The following is a 19315-nucleotide window of genomic DNA, read 5'->3' on the forward strand; positions in this document are numbered from 1 at the left end:
TCCTCCTACACTGTACATTTCTCTGATTCTAGATGAGATCAGATTGGTGGACATTGTTCAAGGCAATTTGAGCAAGTTCTTTCCTTGGAACTGTGTAGAAAGAGAGGTGGAGATGGGAGAGAGGGGTATAAACAAAAAGATAATTCTGAACTGATATTGAAAACTTGGGTGTTAGTTGCTCAAAGAAAGTGTAAGATTTTGAAATATCAACTGAGCAGGCACTTATATATATTATTTTAAAAAGGTATAACACAATAAAAATCTTACCATACTACAACAACATTCTCCAAGTTCAGATGTGTTTTCTAAAAATTTAATTGCTGCTGCCATTTGGCATTTCTCCCTAACACTTTAAACTTGGGTTCATGACAAAAAGATAACCCTCATAAGCAGACCAAGTTGTCCTATGAAATGAAACTTGCTTTCTTACGTATAACATGAAGGGGATAGCGTATTTCAGCACTAACAATTACCCATTTACTCCATAATTTGCATTGGAGATTGTGCGGGTTGTCCCGTGCTTTCCTGTCCATTCTGAAAGGGGAAAATGTCATGCTGTCAAATCATATTATGCAAGCTAAAACTAATAGTAAGGTTTATGTACAAGAGTATAATTACAGGGAAGGAAATGAATAGACTCAGTAGCTGGCATAACAGCATTTCACTAACATTTAAGCTGCTATGAAACAAAATAAGATTCCAAAATCTTAGTAACTCCATCCAGAATTTTTTAATGGAGTTTCTGCTGAACATTGTATTGGCACTAACCTGCATGAAGCTCTTCCCTGCCTCAATATGAAAACAGATTTGCAAGCAGGAAACTAGAGATAGCAGGGAAAACAAAAGTTCCAGTACAATTTCAAAAGCAAGCTTTGACGCTCCAGAAGAAGCTCTTTATCTAGGCAGACAATTATGTTATTTGTCAATTCTACCATTCAAGTAGATGGAGTGTGAACAGCAGTTTCCCGGCTATCTGAGAAAATAATTAATTATGACACCTCTCTAGTGGATACAATATAGTACAGTGTAATTTCAAATTGTGTGAAACACCCTTAATGGTTCAGCAATCAAATGCGCTACCTTCATCTTCTCATCCATTAAGCAACCTCCCTACATTAACATTTGAATGACCAGCAAGGCTAGATGGCCCTTTATTGAGATACATATATTTTGGATGATTGAGTATCCCTTTTGCCGCTGATATCAAGGTGAAGGATCTTTCTCCAGAAATACATAGTGTCCTTAAGTCTGTCTTAAATGCACAGCATATTGCCTGGATAAGCTAAAAAAAAACACAAATTAAACTAAGATAAAAGCAAAAAACTGCGGATGCTGGAAATCCAAAACAAAAACAAAAATAAAAATACCTGGAAAAACTCAGCAGGTCTGACAGCATCTGCGGAGAGGAATACAGTTAACGCTTTGAGTCCGTATGACTCTTCAACAGAACTAAGGAAAAATAGAAGAGAAATGAAATATAAGCTGGTTTAAGGGGCGGTGGTGTGGGACAGGTAGAGCTGAATAGAGGGCCAGTGATAGGTGGAGATTGCCAAAAGATGTCATAGACAAAAGGACAAAGAGGTGTTGACGGTGGTGATATTAGCTAAGAAATGTGCTAATAGGTGACATTAAGGGTAGAAAGCAGGATGAGCGAGGTACAGATAGCCCTAGTGGGGGTGGGGTGAGGGGAAGGGATCGAAATAGGCTAAAAGGTAGAGATAAAACAATGGATGGAAATACATTTAAAAATAATGGAAGTAGGTGGGAAAAGAAAAATCTATATAAATTATTGGGAAAAAAGGGGATCGGAAAGGGGGTGAGGATGGAGGAGAGAGTTCATGATCTAAAGTTGTTGAACTCAATATTCAGTCTGGAAGGCTATAAAGTGCTAGTCGGAAGATGAGGTGCTGTTCCTCCAGTTTGCGTTGAGCTTCACTGGAACTTTGCAGCAGGCCAAGGATGGACAAGTGGGCATGAGGGCAGGGTGGAGTGTTGAAATGGCAAGCAACAGGGAGGTCTGGGTCATGCTTGCGAACAGACCGAAGGTGTTCCGCAAAGCGGTCACCCCGTCTGCGTTTGGTCTCTCCAATGTAGAGGAAACCACATTGGGAGCAGCGAATGCAGTAGACTAAATTGAGGGAAGTGCAAGTGAAATGCACCTTCACTTGAAAGGAGTGTTTGGACCCTTGGACGGTGAGGAGGGGGAAGTAAAGGGGCAGGTGTTGCACCTTCTGCAGTTGCATGGGAAGGTGCCATGGAAGGGGGTTGAGGTGTAGGGGGTGATGGAGGAGTGGACCAGGATGTCCCAGAGGGAATGATCCCTGTGGAATGCCGCCGGGGTGGTGAAGGGAAGATGTGTTTGGTGGTGGCATCATGCTGGAGTTGGCGGAAATGGCGGAGGATGATCCTTTGAATACGGAGGCTGGTGGGGTGATAAGTGAGGACAAGGGGGACCCTATCATGGTTCTGTGAGGAAGAGGAAGGTGTGAGGGCGGATGCGCAGGAGATGGGCCGGACACGGTTGAGGGCCCTGTCAACCACCATGGGTGGAAAAGCTCGGTTAAGGAAGAAGGAAGACATGTCAGAGGAACTGTTCTTGAAAGTGGCATCATCAGAACAGATGCGACGGAGGCGAAGGAACTGAGAGAATGGGCTGGAGTCCTTACAGGAAGCGGGGTGTGAGGAGCTGTAGTCGAGGTAGCTGTGGGAGTCGGTAGGCTTGTAATGGATATTGGTGGACAATCTATCACCAGAAATTGAGACAGAGAGGTCAAGAAACAGATGGGAGATTAAACTATTTAATTCATGATGGTGTTCTCAAAATACAAATTATTTACATCCATATCACAAAAAAGTTTAAATGCAAACCCTCAACAATAAAGACATTTGTTGGAACTGGGATTAATGTAACTGTTCTAACCATGACAAGTCAGATCACAACTGGATGTACAAATTGAAAAATGTTTCTTATGAATGATTTAGAAATACAATGCATGCATCAGTAAAGGGCCTTCATTATCTGAATTTGGGGCGGAATCGTCCCAAGTTTGCACTAAGTGCCGTAGCAGTGAAAAATGACGTTTTAGCCGACGGCCATAATGGCGGGTTTTCACGCTGTAACGTCCGCTTTCTGTCTCATTAATTATGCAGCCACAGGAAACACACTGTCTCACTGGTGGGTGGCCTCCACATTCCTCACCGCTTCCTCAAGCCATATCTAAAACTGTAGCTGTGCACACGGTCCTCAATGCTTGCATCCCAGGACTGCCTCAGTGAAAGCCAAGAAGAGTTCAGTGACCCGTCACTTTTGGAGGCCCGTCATGATGTCCCCCACCCCCGTTCTGGCCACAGGGAGTCCAGCAATCTCACCACTCTGGCTTGGGAGGTGGTGGCAGTGGTGATCACTGCCAATGCTGCACAGAAGAGGTTGGCCATCCAGTGCAGAAAGAGGATGAATGATCTCTTTCATGCTGCCAGGGTAAGGCAACCATCTCATCACTCTAAACTCACGCACTCACAAGCCCATCACACATTCATTGGCGTCTCACTCACTACCAGCTCAAGGGACATCGCCACTCATTGCCTCACACACACCCTCACATCCCCATCTAGCCTCATCTCCCCTGGAGGCTGCCTCTTCAGCCCTCACCAGTTTGAGGTCACTTGCGCAGACCAACATGTGCCCCCACACACACTCTGGGATACCCTTCCCCGGTACAGCCCTCGTCCTGCAGATTCTTCCCTCGCCTGAGGCCTCTTCTCCCCCTTCCCCAAGCAAGCCCTAGCCCTGCAGCCATTGAAAAGCCACCCCTTATGGCTAGTCTGGTAAGCAGTGTCTTGTCCATGAGACAGCCCCCCGAAAAGTGCTGCCTGTGAAGTCTGGCGCTGATGTCCACAAATGCTGTCTGAAGCAAGGTAGGCAAACAAATATCTAAGTCCTGAGCGAAGTGCGGGTCACCAGGTGCACATTGCTTATGTACAGTTGTGGAACACATTGGCATGAGCCTGGATGATCCAGTGTCGGGGGGGAGGTGGGGGGGGGGGGATGATTCCGGCAAGCAGGGCATATAATGAGATGCTAAAGTATTGAAATTAGGTTCCCGACGTGTAGCAGCAGGAAACGTGGCCTGGCATTGACGGGTGGAGCAAATGATCGCAAACTGGTTTCACGATGGCATGAAGCTGACTTTTGGCCATCTCGCCATATTGTTTGCTCATGCCCACCGCCAATGGGATCAGACAATTCCCCCTGGTGTATTTTTACTTGGGATTTATGTGTCATTCTTAATATTCATACAGAAATTACAGTTCCATTGATAACTTTTCAAAGCTATAAATACTGGAGGCGTACTCAATTATTGGAAGATGGCATATGCAGTTCCAATATTCATAAAGGAATGAAACAAGAATCTGGTGACTCAAGTTGACTTGTCTAACATCCAAAGTGGGAAGATTGATTTTACAGGACCACGTTAGTGAAGGTTTAAAGATCTTCAATTCCACTTTCTGGTTCTTGGCACTGCTGTGGAGGTACAAGGAATCTGAACTCCACAGCTGGATCACTGAACTTTACATCAGTTACATGCAATTTAAATACATGAGAGGTTCAAGAGGAATGTTATTATAGCTCCATCATGACTGGGCAGTTTTCGGTTTCTGATAAGTAATTTGTATTTCACTAAAGCGCCCACAAGAAAATGTCATTTCTTTGATTGATTGACATTAAAATGTTTTGAAAAAATATGGTTAACACATTTTCCACAAAAAAAAAGTAAAGTTTTGGTCAATTGTTTTCCCACAGGTCAGTTTAAATCATTTAATACAAATACACATAACTTTATTATTACTTTATTTTCAAGGTGGGATATTTTGTGTTGCTCTCGTTATGAAGTATTTCCTATTTAGCATCAATCTGTGCAATGTTGTTCAGGCAGAAGCATTCAACATCCAATACAATGAAGGTTTTAATGTAGTAAAATCAAAACATTTTCATTTGGTGCATTTATTCTGTTTTGAATTATGCCACTGTCTACACCATAAAACCATAGAAGTTTACAGCACAGAGGGACACTATTTGGCCCATTGGGAGACTGGCTCTTTGTTAGAACAACCTATATGAATCCTTGCTCTTTCCCATCGTCTACTGCTTTAAATTTTTACCCATGCTTCCCTTAAAAGATGTAATAGTCTCTCCCTCAAATTCTCCCTACCGCTAAGCCTAGATGTCCCCTTAGCGAGATGTATGTTTTTTAGATTTCATGCTCTAACAACTTTCTGAGCAATGAAATAAGAAATAAAGATCTAAAAAATTGTTTGCGTATTAGAGCTTCAAAGCGGTGCTACATAAATTCACAGGACAAGTTAGCACTACTAGCTGCTCCCTGCCTGGCTTCCTTCAATGATATCAATGGGGAGTGCAAATGAGCCCCGCAGGTAGTCTCCCGCGGCACTGTCTGCCCTAACAAGAGCCTATACAGCCTACATAGTACCACTCTGCAGTGGCACTATAGGAATTAATTTTTAGCCTAAAGGCATTTTTAAAAATCTTTTTCCTCACTCCCTAAATTTAAATTGATGATCCCACTTCACTGACTTCTCAACACAGTAAATAGCTTTCCTATTCACCCGATTGAATTCTTTCATAAAAGTCAATAGTTAAGGATAAATTTTGGAGGATAAATCATATGTTTATGATTTAAAGTTACCATTGAATACTTCTCAATGTCTTATTTATTAATGCTAGATTTACGGATCCACAAAACTTTATGAATGGACAGTAGAAATAAAATGCCATGCCCACAATTTCCCACTACTTGTTCCTGATGATTGTGATGCCAGAAGCGTACATTTGTAAAACTTACCCTGCAATATCCAACTAATATATATAATAAATGAGGGTAGGCTTTGTACATGTATGCTCCTAGCTTCACACACTAGTAAGGCAAATCTGAATTTTGGGCATGGTGCCCTGTAAGGTTTTGCATCCATTAAAATGAAAGGAAGTAAATGCTGCAAGATGTGCATTTCACAGACTGTTTTTTGACGATAACGAGTAGACCCTGAATATGCATATGTAAAGCCATTCACAGCAGTATGTTATGTACATGGTGAACATTCTGTGAACAACACAACCAACATGGTTGGAAGTGAGAAAAAAGTTCCACAGTTTAAGCCCACAAAAGATATCCCTGTAAAGTAGATTTACTGGGAATAGATGCATGAAAAGCTATTTATAAAAGATGTTTGAGAAAATATGCACTGACACACAGAAATGCTAAGAAGATGAAAAAGTATAAGTATTGCAGGAAATGTTTTCCACTAAATAAATCACCCTCTCTCAATTCCCACTATTCTTATAATTAAAAGCAAAGTTCACACATAATCAGAAGGTGCAAGAAGTACAAACAAAAACAAAAAATGCTGTAAAAACTCAGCAGGTCTGACAGCATCTGTGGAGAGACAGATAACGTTCTACAGAGCACTTTTTGAGTCATGTGGACTTGAAACATTAACTGTCTTTCTCTCCACAGATGCTGTCAGACCTGCTGAGTTTTTCTAGCATATTTTTGCTTTTCTTTCAGATTTCCAGCATCTGCAGTATTTTGCCTTTATCTAGGTGCAAAAGGTAGCCTGAATTACTGATCCCAGGTGAGGAAACTTTTTGCACAGGAGAGAGCTCTGAAGATATAATCTCAGATCAGATTGAAGAAGAGTGCAGAAGAGTTCCACATAATTCATGCAGATGACTTACATAATGTATTCACCTACGCACACATAATAAGTGCAGTCAAACGTATAATGTAGCACGTAATGAAATTAAGAGTATCCAAATGGATAAATGAGCTTATTTACTCATAACATACCATATTCTCCATTCATTAAGAAGGAACAACCCAATTACTCTCAAGCAGGCCTGAAGAACAACATTTACCAGGACCTCAATCTCCATCACCTTTTCTTGAAGTAGTCACCTGCACCCCCACCACCCACCACTTAACCAATACACAGTTTAGGGGATTTCATGTTTAGGAGGAATTGCAGGTGAGGCACATAGTTTTTGTACTAAAATGACAACAATGGTAATGGTTAATGAGCAACTTACTGTGCAAGGTGGACACCCATGTTGTTTGGCATCCCCTTGAGTGACAATGGGATATGGACTTTATGGGCAAATTTTGAAATTGAGGTTACTACAATAGCAGCAATATACTGAGCAATCAGCTTCGGCTAACAAGTGGCAGGTAACATTCACACCACACAAATGCCAGGCAATGACCATCTCCAACAAGAGAGAATCTAACCATCTCCCTTTGACATTCAATGGCATTACTATCACTGAATCCTCCACTATTAACATCCTGGGGGTTACCATTGACTAGAAACCGAACTGGACTAGCTATATAAATACTGTGGCTACAAAAGTAGGTCAGAGGCTGGGAATTCTGCAGCTGGGAAATCATCTCCTGACTCACGAAAACCACCTACAAGGCGCAAGTCAGGAGTCCGATGGAATACTTTCCACTTGCCTGGATGAGTGCAGCTCCAACGATGCTCAAGAAGCTCAAACACCATCCAGGATAAAGTAGCCTGCTTGACTGACACCCAATTCACCACCTTGATATTCATTCCCTCCATCATTGATGCACATTGGTAGCAATATGTACCATCTACAACATGCACTGCAGCAACTTAATAAGGGTCCTTTAACAGCACCTTGCAACCCTTTGACTTCTCGCACCTAAAAGACAAGGGGAGCAGATGCATGGGAACACCATCATGCAAGTTCCCCTCCAAACCATACACCATCCTGACTTACAAATATATCGCTGTTCCTTCACTGTCACTGGGTAAAAACCCTGAAACTCCCTCCATAGATGTATCTACACCACATGGACTGCAGCAGTTCAAGAAGGCAGCCCTTCAACACCCTTGCAAGGATAATTAGGAATGGGCAACAAATGCTGGCCTAACCAGCGATGCCCACATCCTGTGAGAGAATAAAAAAGCAATTTTCCTTGCAGTGGCAGTGGAAGTTGGTCTGGTAGAGCCAGATTAGCTCTCTGCTTCTTAGTTTGTAATTGAGCACAAGACATCTGCAGTGCTGATGTTAGTCACACAAGTAATAGGAAGAACAGGAATATTTCTCATCAGTAATCGTAGTCCAAGCTACATGATGTGATCATGGTCAGCTTCAATTCACTTGAAGATTAGTTACAGGGAATGAGGGAGAGGTTCTTAAAAATTAAAGATTTCCTCATATACTACATTCTGACAGAGTTCAATATAAATTGAAAAGACCATTTCACCTTCAATATCTCATCCACCCAGAAAGAATGCAACCTCTGACACAGCATCCAGCTATTTCTTAAATGATTCTAGGCTTCCTGCCTCATTTTCACAAGGATACTCTATCCACATTATGCACACCAGGGACAGAATTTAATGCTGTCCCCTGAAGAGGGTTTGGTAGCAGCAGAGCATTTGAATGGGTGGGAGGATAGTGGGTGGGAACTGCGCTGCCTTTCCACCCCTGTCCTGATTATGTCCAAGATGAGAAGGCTCATGCATGTCCTTCCCACATTCCTGCCAACTGAGGCCTATGAGAGGGCAATTAATGCCCACTTGAGGGTCTCATCTCGCCACCTCTGGTATTCACCCAGCAGTAGATAGGGGACTTGCCATGCGGCGAGCCTGAAAAGCAAACCCTGTTGCTGTTGCCTGTGGGCTTCTGGGGTGTGGTGGGGTGGCAGGAGCGTTGTCCTTTATTCTAAGGCACTCAGTGTCTGAGTGAGGGACTGGCAATGGGGAGGGGGTGCCCACTGCCCTGCCTTTGCAGCCGAACTCCCTCCCCACACCTGTAACCCCACTGTGCCATCACTCGCCTGTGCCTGGTTCCCTCGGTGATCCTGGGCCTCGGGCAGGTGCATTGCTGGCAGTGGACATTACTCCAGCTGGCGCTGCCAAGCTTTGCATGGTTGCTGGCCTCTGATTGGCAGACAGCTATCAGGATAGGGTTTCTGCCCCAGGATCCTTGATCCTGGAAATGGCTTGCTGCTGACCTATTTAGTGCCTGATTGGCAGTTAATTTGGCGGTCTCATCTGAAATGAGGTGGCACTGAACTCTCACCGGCTCTTCGGCCAGTGGGAGAAACTCCAGCCGCCTCCATTAATTTCCGCTCTAATCATGGGAAGAAAAGGCATTAAATTCCAAAAATGTGGCCATTACCTACTTGATATTTTCTTATTTTGACATAGTGACCAAGATTTAAGTTTTCTACACCATTTCGGATTGCCAGCCTTGATGGGCTGGGGGGTGGGTGGGTGGTCTGGCAAGATCAGAGGCAGGGAGCTTCTGGCAAGATCAGATTGGGAGGGTTAGGGAGGCTGGGGACCTGGGCTGGGGGTGGGGGGGCTTTGAGGGAACAGCTTGCAGAGCATCAACAGGGCCACAGAGGCCCAAAAGAGTTGCCAAATATAAAACGTTAGGCCGTAACTCCTGACGAGCGTCGGAAAGTGCTGGCCTGTGGGAATTAGAAGAAATAAATACCTACTAAGCTGGTCTTGAAAATTACATTGACACTTCCGTTCACTGGAGCTGCTTGGGGCCTGCATTGAAAGGCTCCTTGCAGATCCCAGCAAAGTGCCGCTCCAGCCAATTCAAGAAGGCCACGCCCCTTTTTTACAGCACTTGCTGCTGTGAAGCAGGTAAGTTTTAAGGGCCAGGGAAATTGATAGGCCAGCAGGAAGGTAAGTGTCTAAAGTCAGTTGATAGGATTTAGAGGATGGGTGTGTCTGGGGGGGGGCGCAGACTGGGGTGGGGAGGTGGGTTAGAGGTTCAGTGAGGGGTGGGGCCATATGTCTGTTGGGGGGTGAGGGGGGTGGGGTTACAAGGTGCAGTGGGGGTGGTGGGAGGTCTGAGGTCAGGGTGGAGGTCAGCTGGAGGTCCGAGGTTGGGAGGGATGGGTGGAAGTCAGAGGCCTGGGGGCGTTGGAGGTCCAGGGGTGGTTCATGGGGGGGCTCCAAGGTCATGGGGTGGGTGTGAGGGGGGAGGTTGGAAGTCTGTGGGGAGTGGCGGGGTTCTGAGGTCCGGGGTGGAGGTCAGTCAAAGCTCTGAGCGGTGGTGGGTATAACAGGGGTTCTGAAGTTCGTGGGGAGAGGAGGGTGGGGGTGTCAGATGTTGGTGGGGAGTTGGGGTTGTTGGCGGTCAGGAGGGGTGGGGGGTGTCAGGGGTCAGGGGAGCGGGGGGGTGTCAGAGATCGGGGTGGGGTGTGTCAGAGGTCAAGCAGGAGTAGCAGATGTCAGAGGTCAGGGATCAGAGGTCAGGGGAGTTGGGGATCAAGGGCAGGGGGTGTTGGAAGTTGGGGTTTTGTGGGGTGTGGGAAGGTGGGGGGTCGGGGGTGTCGAAGGTCGGGGAGTGTCGGAGGTCAGTGGGTGGGGGCAGTTGGGGATTTGGGGGAAGTCCCATGGGGCTCGTCATGGGTGTGGGGGGAGTCCCATTGGGGGTGTCTGGGATGAGGGGGGGGGGTGTTGGGGGTGTGGGGGGAGTTCTGTGGGGGGTGTTGGGAGGTGGTGGGGGCAGTCCTGTAGGGGGTGTTGGGAGGTCGGGGAGGAGTCCCGTGGGGGGGTGTCGGGAGGTGGGGAGGGGGGAGTCCAGTGGGTGGTGTCGGGGGGGAGTCCCATGGGACAGGTCTGAGTCTTTACAATAGTTACTCAGAAGTTAGGAGAGGTTTTAATTCTTCTAACGTTTTCTGGATAACTATTGGTGCAGCCCCGACAGAACCATCCAAAGTTTGCAATTTAATCCGCATTTTCGGATGGTTCCCATCCAATGGCAATTGTCCAGAGAAAGTGTGCACTTCTGGGCAATTGCCCTACAAACCCTTACCTCGGAACTTGCCAGAGGGATTCCCCAGCATCCCTTTGGGATACCCCCCAAAACATGATGCTGGGGAGCTTGGAAGTAATGGGCTTGTGCCCTCACAACATTCCACAAATAAAATACTTTGCTTACAGTCTGCTTCCTCTACCCCATCGATGCTGTGCAAGCTGCTCCCTTGAAGCTCCACATTGCTCCCGTACTCTCCATGCTCCTCCCCAACACGCAAACACACGCCTCTACCCACTTCGCTGCCCCAACAGACATCCTTGGAAGGCCAATCGCCTTCACCCTCACCTCCCTACCCCAGTAACTCTATCAACAGCCCGTCCTCTCCCACCCACCACCCCCCCCCCAACCCCTGGGCTTGCCTTGCCAACAACCCCTCACCCAGGTTTTCTGGACCCCACCCCACCACACCTGCCAGAACCCCTTCCCCATGGATTCTGGGAAGCCATCCTGGGACATCAGGGAGCAAGGAAAATTATGGGATGATCCTGTATATTATAGGATGGTTAGTCACCCTGATGCCATTTACAGTTAGGTATATGTCTGAGGCCCTCTCTAAGCTGCCTCTTTCTTTCAATACTGAAAAGTACATATTTCTCTAGTCATCTTCATTAACAATAACTTACACTTACATACTGTCTTTAACATAATGAAATGTACCAAGACACATCACAAAACAAAAATATACCACGTAAGCAGATATTAGATCAGATGACCCAAAGCTTGGTCAAAGATACGTTTTAAGGAGGGTCTTAAAGGAGGAAGGTGAGGTCGAGAGGCAGAGTGGTACAAGAAGAGAATTTCAAAACTTAAGCCCTCGGTAACTGAAGGCGGGACCACTAGTGGTTGAGATGCTCAAGAGGCCAGAATTAGAGGAGTGCAAAGTATTATATGATTGTAGGGCTGGAGGAGATTATAGAGATAGGGGCAGGAATTTCCCCCCATCGGGAGGGGTTGTGAGGGAGTGGTGGGAATGAGCGTGAACCCGATTGGTGCTCCCGATCGGGTGTGTGCCACCATTTTACGTGGGTGGGCCAATTAAGGCCTGTCCAGCGTGACGCACACCCAGAAGCGCCGAGCGCTTCCTGTGCAGTCAGCTGGGGGTTGAGGGGGTGGTGGGGGGTTGGGGTGGTGGATTACCTCAGCCAGGGCTGTGGAAGTGCCTCAGGGAGATTAGTTTAAGTTTTGAAAAATGGATTAAAAGTAAAAAAGCAACCTCAGTGCCTCAGGGAGATTTCTGTGCTTTTTCGTGTGTGTGCGCGGGAAAGCACAGGCCCCATTTCAGGGACTTCCACCCCCCCCCCCCCCCCCGCCCCCGGAAAAGGTAGCGCTCAGTGCTTCTGGGTGTGCATCATGCTGGGTGGGCCTTAATTGGCCCACCCATGTAAAATGGCGGCACGCACCCGATCGCTGGCGCCGATCAGATTGGCGTTCGCTCCCCCCTGCCCGCGCACAACACCCCCTGACGGGGGGAACATTCGGCCCCCTATGAAAGTTACTTCCACGGCAAATGGCTCATTACTCATCTCCAAAGGTTCTTTCAGGTTCATTTCATTTTGAAGTTTATATATGGAAGTTTGCATTAGCCCACATAAAGAAGCAAGATGCTTCGATAGCGCAAGGTGAGTCAGAGCAAGTACAAGCTACGTGAAATACAAGGCTGCCCTTCACTCTGGAACATATACATCTAATTGAACACTTTGCCAACTTGACACAATTTCACTGCCACATCCAAGAACAATCATATGAATACTAGCTAATTAAATCATTTCAGTTTGGGCATGCATTGAAGAATGGCCCTACCTTTGCTCTTTTCCTCGGCTGCCCCTGGTTTACTGGTCGTTTCTGTGCAGCAAATTACAAACAATTGTCACTCACTGGGCAAAGCTGACAGGAAAATTAGAAATCTCATGGTTTTATTGATATGATTTCTGTTTCACCACAATGTTATTACAACTTCATTGATTATGATAACATTTGCAACTAACCCTATAGACACAAACAATACACACTAACATGTTTGCAAATTTCTGATTTAAAGACATAACTTGAGGATAACTGTAGAATCTTATTTCTTATTTGCACACAGCCACAAAAAGGCCTTTTTTTCCTAATTATACTTACAATTTGAATATAATCTAAGCCAAGTATTTTACTTAACAAATGCAAACAACAAAGCCACAAATTTCTAGGAGAGTGATTTTCATTAAAAGCCATCAATGCAAAATAAAAACATTTGCATAAACAAAAACCTGTGCCTTACTTGTGCTGGAAGGTCAAATTGATAATTTTGTAAAACAGATGAAGCATACACAAAGATAGAATGAAATGATCCTGTATTAATAAGGCACAGTGATCAATAGAATTAGCAGTAGGCCATACAGACATTAATATCCTATAGTCCATCTCACCTGATGGTCAGCCTTTGTATCATTTGCTTTATCCTCTTTTTCTTTCTCTTTCTCTTCTACCTCCAAGCTTTCAGTTCGAATGATACATGTCTCTGGGGAGGGTAGAGGAATCTCAATCTGTTGCTCATTTGCAGCTTCCTCCACTGTCTCTTGGTTCACTGTACCTTTCTCAGACATTCTCACAGCAAAGGATTACACAAGTAGAAGATGCAGTGACCTATGGGGTTAAAACATTGAAATACAGAGTATTTTATTCCCAGAATGTGTTCCCCCATTTTTTTTTGACACTTGTTCTGCTGAAAATTATTATTACAGTTTTCCATTTGAAACAAATTCCTTAGACAGGATTTTTCGGATGATTTTTCGAAATGCATCCCCACTAATATCAGCTGCCCAGCAGTGATTTAACATTCGGCAGTACATTAATTGGCTCAGGGCAAGAGTTCCACCCTCAGCTGGGAAGGAAGTCCCTTTGGGAACTGCCCGTCAGACCCAGCAAAGCGAGATTTGAGCAGTGGCCACTGCTGGGACTACAGCCAGTCCCCAAAGAGGAGCTAATGGAGACCAAAGGTATCAGCAGGGACTGGCAAGCAGGTCTCAGTGAGGGGAGGGAGGGCGTTGGGGCTGGGTTTGAGGGGCAGAGGGAGAATTAAAGGGGGTATGATCTTGTGGGGGTATGCCGCCGAGGGGCCCCAAAAGCACGTACTCCCCCTTACCCAACATCAACCTGCACAGCTAAAGCTGCTGGGGTACCTGCTCGGTGTGGGCCTCCCCCTTCCTAAGGGTAAATTAGCTGTTGGGGCAGCATGAGACCCTTAAATGGCCATTAATTCATCACTGAAGTGCCTCAATGGGCTCAAGGATGGGTCACCCAACAATCCAATGCCACCTATAAATGGGAGGCAGCTAGGCCTGGGGTGGGCAGGCAGGTAGGTGGTTGGCAGGCCATGCGCTGCATTTTATGAGTCCCTCACCTTCAAATGCGCTGGTGGGGGATCTTAAAATTCCACACTATGTTGTAAACATTCAACATTCAACATAAATTTAACACATCACCATTAAATTCCAAATGTAATAGCCCAAACAAATACAAAAGATAAATTTGGCAAGCCAACCCTTATGGTCAACATTCTTAGCCATCAATCTGACAGTTGTATTATTAATACTAAGATCCTCATTCAAAATTCCTTGCCAGTTTTTTGATTGTGAAACTTGCACAAGATGGATTTCAGCTAACTCAAATGTAGACTTACAAATGCCAATGCATTTCCTAGAAGCTTGTTAGGATCTAATTTCTTAACCTCACCAATTGATTCTAAAATGAACGCCTTAAATTATTTAGGTTTTCAGGGCAACACGATCAAACTAAATTCCTGCAGTACAAGGTCAGTTTGTCACTTCAAGAATGACATTGCTGATTATGTATGAATGCTTAAAATAAGAATCACCTTCACCGATATTTTCTTTTAAAGTTGAGCTTCCTAATTGATTGTGACAGTTCTACACATAAATAATTTCCCCACATATGCTAGGCTATATGAAAATCTCAACAGGATGTATTGTACACCAGCTGAAGTGTCACAGGCAGGAGGTACAGTAAGATATGAAGCAAAAACTGTTAGGAAAGAATACTCTAGTGCCAAAACAGTTGTCAGAGGAGAAAGATACACTTTACTTTTAGTCTTAATTGTTGCAAATTTATATGAACCTACAGACCATCATCAGAAGTGCAAGACTAGGTCCAGTTGAGAGATTAATTATCTTTATTACTTGATTTGTGTATGGTTACACCATTGTGTAAATAAGAATATTGCTCAGTTTTTGTGACACCACAGTAATGTCTTCAATATGAAGTTAAGTCGCTGATCAGTCATGACCTCACTGAATGGTGGTGGATCAGGCTCGAGGGAGTATATGGCCTCCTATGTTCATTGTGTTGCTTATAAATTTGAAAATAGCACATCGTTAGAAATGGGTTTCACAGATACTGCTGTTGAATGTATGAAATTAAGCAAATTCCCCAGAGGCAAATACAAGGCAAACAAATCTACCTATCAGGTGGAAGCTGGAGGCAAACATATCTAATCAAAGCATTTTTGTTACTATGACAAAAATATCTTCAGAGCATTCAAATGAAATTGATAACATTATCTGGAACCACCTTAGGGAGAGGAGACAGATCAAGGATGTAATATAGCGACAGGGGATTCAATTGTTAGGGGAACAGACAGGCTGCAGCTGCAGATGTGATTCCAGGATGATGTGTTGTCTCTCTGGTGCCAGGGCCCAGGATGTCATTGAGTGGCTGCCAGACATTCTGAGAGAGGAGAGGAGATGCAGAAAGATACAAAGCAGATGGGTACCAATGATTTAGGCAGATACAGGGATGTGGTTCTCCAGGCAGACTTTAGGTAAGAGATTACTAAACAGAGTCTCAAAGCTACCAACCTTCCAATTGTACCTCGTGCCAAGCACTTCTAAGTGTAGAAATAAGAGGCTAGAGCAGATGAATGTGTGGTTAAAGATATAGTGCAGGAGGTAGGGTTTCAAATTCCTGGGGCATTTAAACCAGTTCTAAGAGGGCAGGGGGTTGAAACTTTTGCAGGTTGGACATGTTACATGTCAGAGAGCTGAGACCAAAGTCTTTGTGAGGAGATTCACAAGTACGATGGAGGAGGGTTTAAAGGGACTGAGCTGCCACGGAGTAGCAATCAGAGTCGGATTGCACTGTGTTCCTGGTTCCTTACCTGGAAATGCAGCCGTTCCTTTCTCACCTGGACTTCTGATTTAGGATGGACGAGCTGTGTAGCATGTTTCTGAGGTCTTGTGACAAGGGCTGGAGAGTCGGAGCTAAGAAAACCATGCCCCATTTTTATGGCATTTGCTGCCATAAAACAGGTAAGTTTAAAAGTCCAGCCACTTTCAGAAGCTGGCGGGGGTAGGGCGGGGGAGGGGGGGGTGCGGTGCGGTGGGGGGGAGTATTGGTGGTCATTGGGGGAGTGGTCAGTGGCGAGAGAGGATCATGATGGTCAGTGGGGGCTGTCACATGGAGTCAGGTGATCAGTGGGGGTGGGTGAGGTGTTTGGACAGATTGGGTGGTCAGTGGGAGGGATTGAGTGGTGGGGGGCAGGTTGGTTGGTTGGGGGAGTGGGAATTGTATGATCATTTTGGGTTAGGCGTTTGGGTGGTCAGTGGGCGTGGGAGGTTGGTGGTCAGTGAGGAGGATGTGGGATGGTCAGTGGGCAGCTGGAGTTTGGGTGGTCAGGGAGGTTCTGTGGGGGGTTTGTGGGTATGTGGGGAGACCTGCGGGCGGGCAGGAGGGTGGCACCAATTTACTTACCCAGGAGTTTGAAGTGGTTTGAATTCTTCTAACTTTTCCTGGGTAAGGCAGTCGGTACCTCCAAAGTTTGCAATTTATGTCATACTTTCCGATGGTTCCAATTGCAGGGCGATTGCCCAAAAGAAGTCTGAACTTCCCGGGCACTTGCTGTGCAGTACTTACCTGGGGACACCCCTAGGAGGATGGGGTTTCCCCAGTGCATCTTTGGGCTATTCCTCAGTTACGGCGCCCTGGAGCTCAGAAGCTACGGGCCAATCTAATTTAGGAGGGGTTTCAGCACCAGGAAATAGTATTAGGAAGGAGAAACAAGGTGCAAAGAATTGGGACAGACAGATAACACTCGGGTTAGAAATTGGATGACATTAGGTGAGGTCAGACTAAGAGAGAATACAAGAAGGTTTGCAGTTAATAAGATTGGTGAGTTCCAGGTGTAAATAGCACATAGGAATATGATGCTCTGGCGATAACGGACATCCGGCTCTTAAAGAGGGCAGGTTTGTGAAGTAAATATTCCTGGGTGGTGTTCACTAAAGATAGAGAAGGAAAGAAAGTGGGTAGCAGTTCTGGTGTTGGGGTGGAGAAGTTGAAGTGGGAGGCAGCGGAGTGGTGGTGTACTGAATAAGGAGAATATGGCAATGCTAGACTGAGAGCAAAAAATAGAGGTGACATTCCAGAACTGGGTGTATTCTATATGTCACCAAGTAGTGGGGAAAATATAAATCAGCAAATTTGCCGTTAAATTAGAAAGACGTGCAGGAACTATCCTAATATAAACTAGAATAGTGATAGTGTAAATGACTGAGAGAGGGAAGAATTTCTGTGTTCAGGTGAACTTTCTTGATCTGTACCTTTCCAGCCCAATGCGGATGGATCTGGATCTGGTTCTGAGGAATGAGGTGGGTTAAGTAGAGCAAGCGTTAGTGGGGAAACAATTAGAGAATGGTGATCGTAGTATCGCAAGGTTTAGATTAGCTATGGAAAAGTACAAGGGGCAATCTGAAGTCACAATACCTAAATGGAAGAGGGGCAATGTCATTGTTTTGAGAATGGATTTGGCCTGGGTAAACTGGAATCAAAAATTGGCAGACAAAACCATAATCATACAATGGGCGACATTTAAAGAGGAGATGGTTCAGGTATAATCTAGGTCAACAAAGTTGAACTCCATGGAATAAAAGGTACAATGACAGCATGGATACAAAATTGGCTAAAAGACAGGAAAGTAGGGGTGTCATGCAAGGAAGGTATACAGTGGTGTTCCCCAGGGTTCGGTACTAGGATCACTGCTATTCATCATATTCATCACTTGGACTTGGCTGTTCAAGGCACAATTTCAAAATCTCCAGATCTCACTAAAGATGGATGTATAGTCAATAGTGATGGTGATAGATTTCAAGAGGACATGGATAGGCTAGTGGAATGGACAGGCGTGTGGCAGGTGAAATTTAACACAGAGAACTGCAAAGTGACACATTTTGGTAGGAAAAAAAGAGGCAATGCAAGCAATTTTAAAGAGGGTGTAGGAATAGAGGGACCGAGGATATATATGCACAGATCATTGAAGGTGGGAGGGTAGGTTGAGAAAGCAGCTAAAAAAACCAAACAAGAATCCGAGCTTTATAAATAGGGTCACAGAGTACAAGAGCAAGGAAGTGCTGATGAACCTTTATGAAATTCTGGTTTGACCGCTACAGGAATATTGAGCCCAGATCTGAGCACCAGACCTTAGACAGGATATGAAGGCCTTTGGGGAAGGTGCAGAAAAGATTTACTAGAATGAGGGACATCAGTTATGTTGATAGAAGCTGGAGTTGTTCTCCTTTGAGTAGAGAAGGTTGAGAGGAGATTTGACAGAGAAGTTCAAAATTATGACACAGTAGATCGGGAGAAACTGTTCCCAATGGTGGAAGGGGTGAGGACCACAGTATACATACTTAAGGAGATTGGCAAAAGAGCCAAAGGCGACATAAGAGCCAAAGGCGACATGAGTAAAATCTTTTTTATGCAGCGGGTGGTAATGATCTCGAACATACTGCCTGAAAGGGTGGTGGAGGCAGATTCAATTATGGGTTTCAAAAGGGAATTAGACAAGGACTTGAATGGCAAAAAAATGTTTGGAGGGCTATGGGGAAACAGCAAGGGAGTGTGACTAGCTGGGGGGCTCTTGCAGGGAATTGCCATGGACTTGAGGGTCCAGATGGCCTCCTTTTCTGGCCTAACAATTCTATGATTTAATCTCTGATTCACTGATGATATGAATTGAGTATTTTATTAGATGTTCTGACATTGTGTCACAAGTCTACATTTAGAAGTGTTAATGGACTACATCAATAAGGATGGGTCAAGCCAAGCATGTGATAGACAAGTTACATATTTTTGCCAATGTTTTGAAGATCTGAAAATTAAATGTTTCATTCAGTACAGCACAGTGTAAATTACAAGCAGCTACATATGGAACCAAAGTACTTGATAATATCAAGCTCCAATTAAACTCCTAAACTTGAAGACAGTGCATTTAACCACGAGGGGAGAGATTTAAATTTTCTCTGACAAATGAATCTTATTGTTTAACTTTGTAAGTCACTTGACTATCATCTTTTGTTTCAGTTGGCTGGTAATTACATCACCAAATACATAATTTAAGTATAGGAATGAATTCCCATTACTGTCTTGGGACAA

General features: G+C 44.9%; 1 protein-coding gene across 7 annotated transcripts in view; it reads right to left on the reverse strand.

Moving 5' to 3' along the window:
* LOC121279013 (cAMP-regulated phosphoprotein 21-like) overlaps positions 1-19315 on the reverse strand; it is a 293633-nt gene that overhangs the window by 183228 nt on the left and 91090 nt on the right. For 6 of the 7 annotated variants that reach the window (XM_041189757.1, XM_041189755.1, XM_041189752.1 and 3 more), the window contains 2 exons: positions 13297-13513; positions 12689-12730 (listed from right to left, as the gene is read on the reverse strand). In XM_041189757.1, coding sequence (XP_041045691.1) covers positions 12689-12730; positions 13297-13473 — 219 coding nt within the window. In that variant the 5' untranslated portion in view covers positions 13474-13513. The remainder of the gene's footprint in view (positions 1-12688; positions 12731-13296; positions 13514-19315) is intronic. The other variant, XM_041189756.1, reaches the window with a different exon arrangement.

The sequence above is a fragment of the Carcharodon carcharias genome, chromosome 6 (assembly GCF_017639515.1).
Source record: "Carcharodon carcharias isolate sCarCar2 chromosome 6, sCarCar2.pri, whole genome shotgun sequence".
Taxonomy (NCBI): domain Eukaryota; kingdom Metazoa; phylum Chordata; class Chondrichthyes; order Lamniformes; family Lamnidae; genus Carcharodon; species Carcharodon carcharias.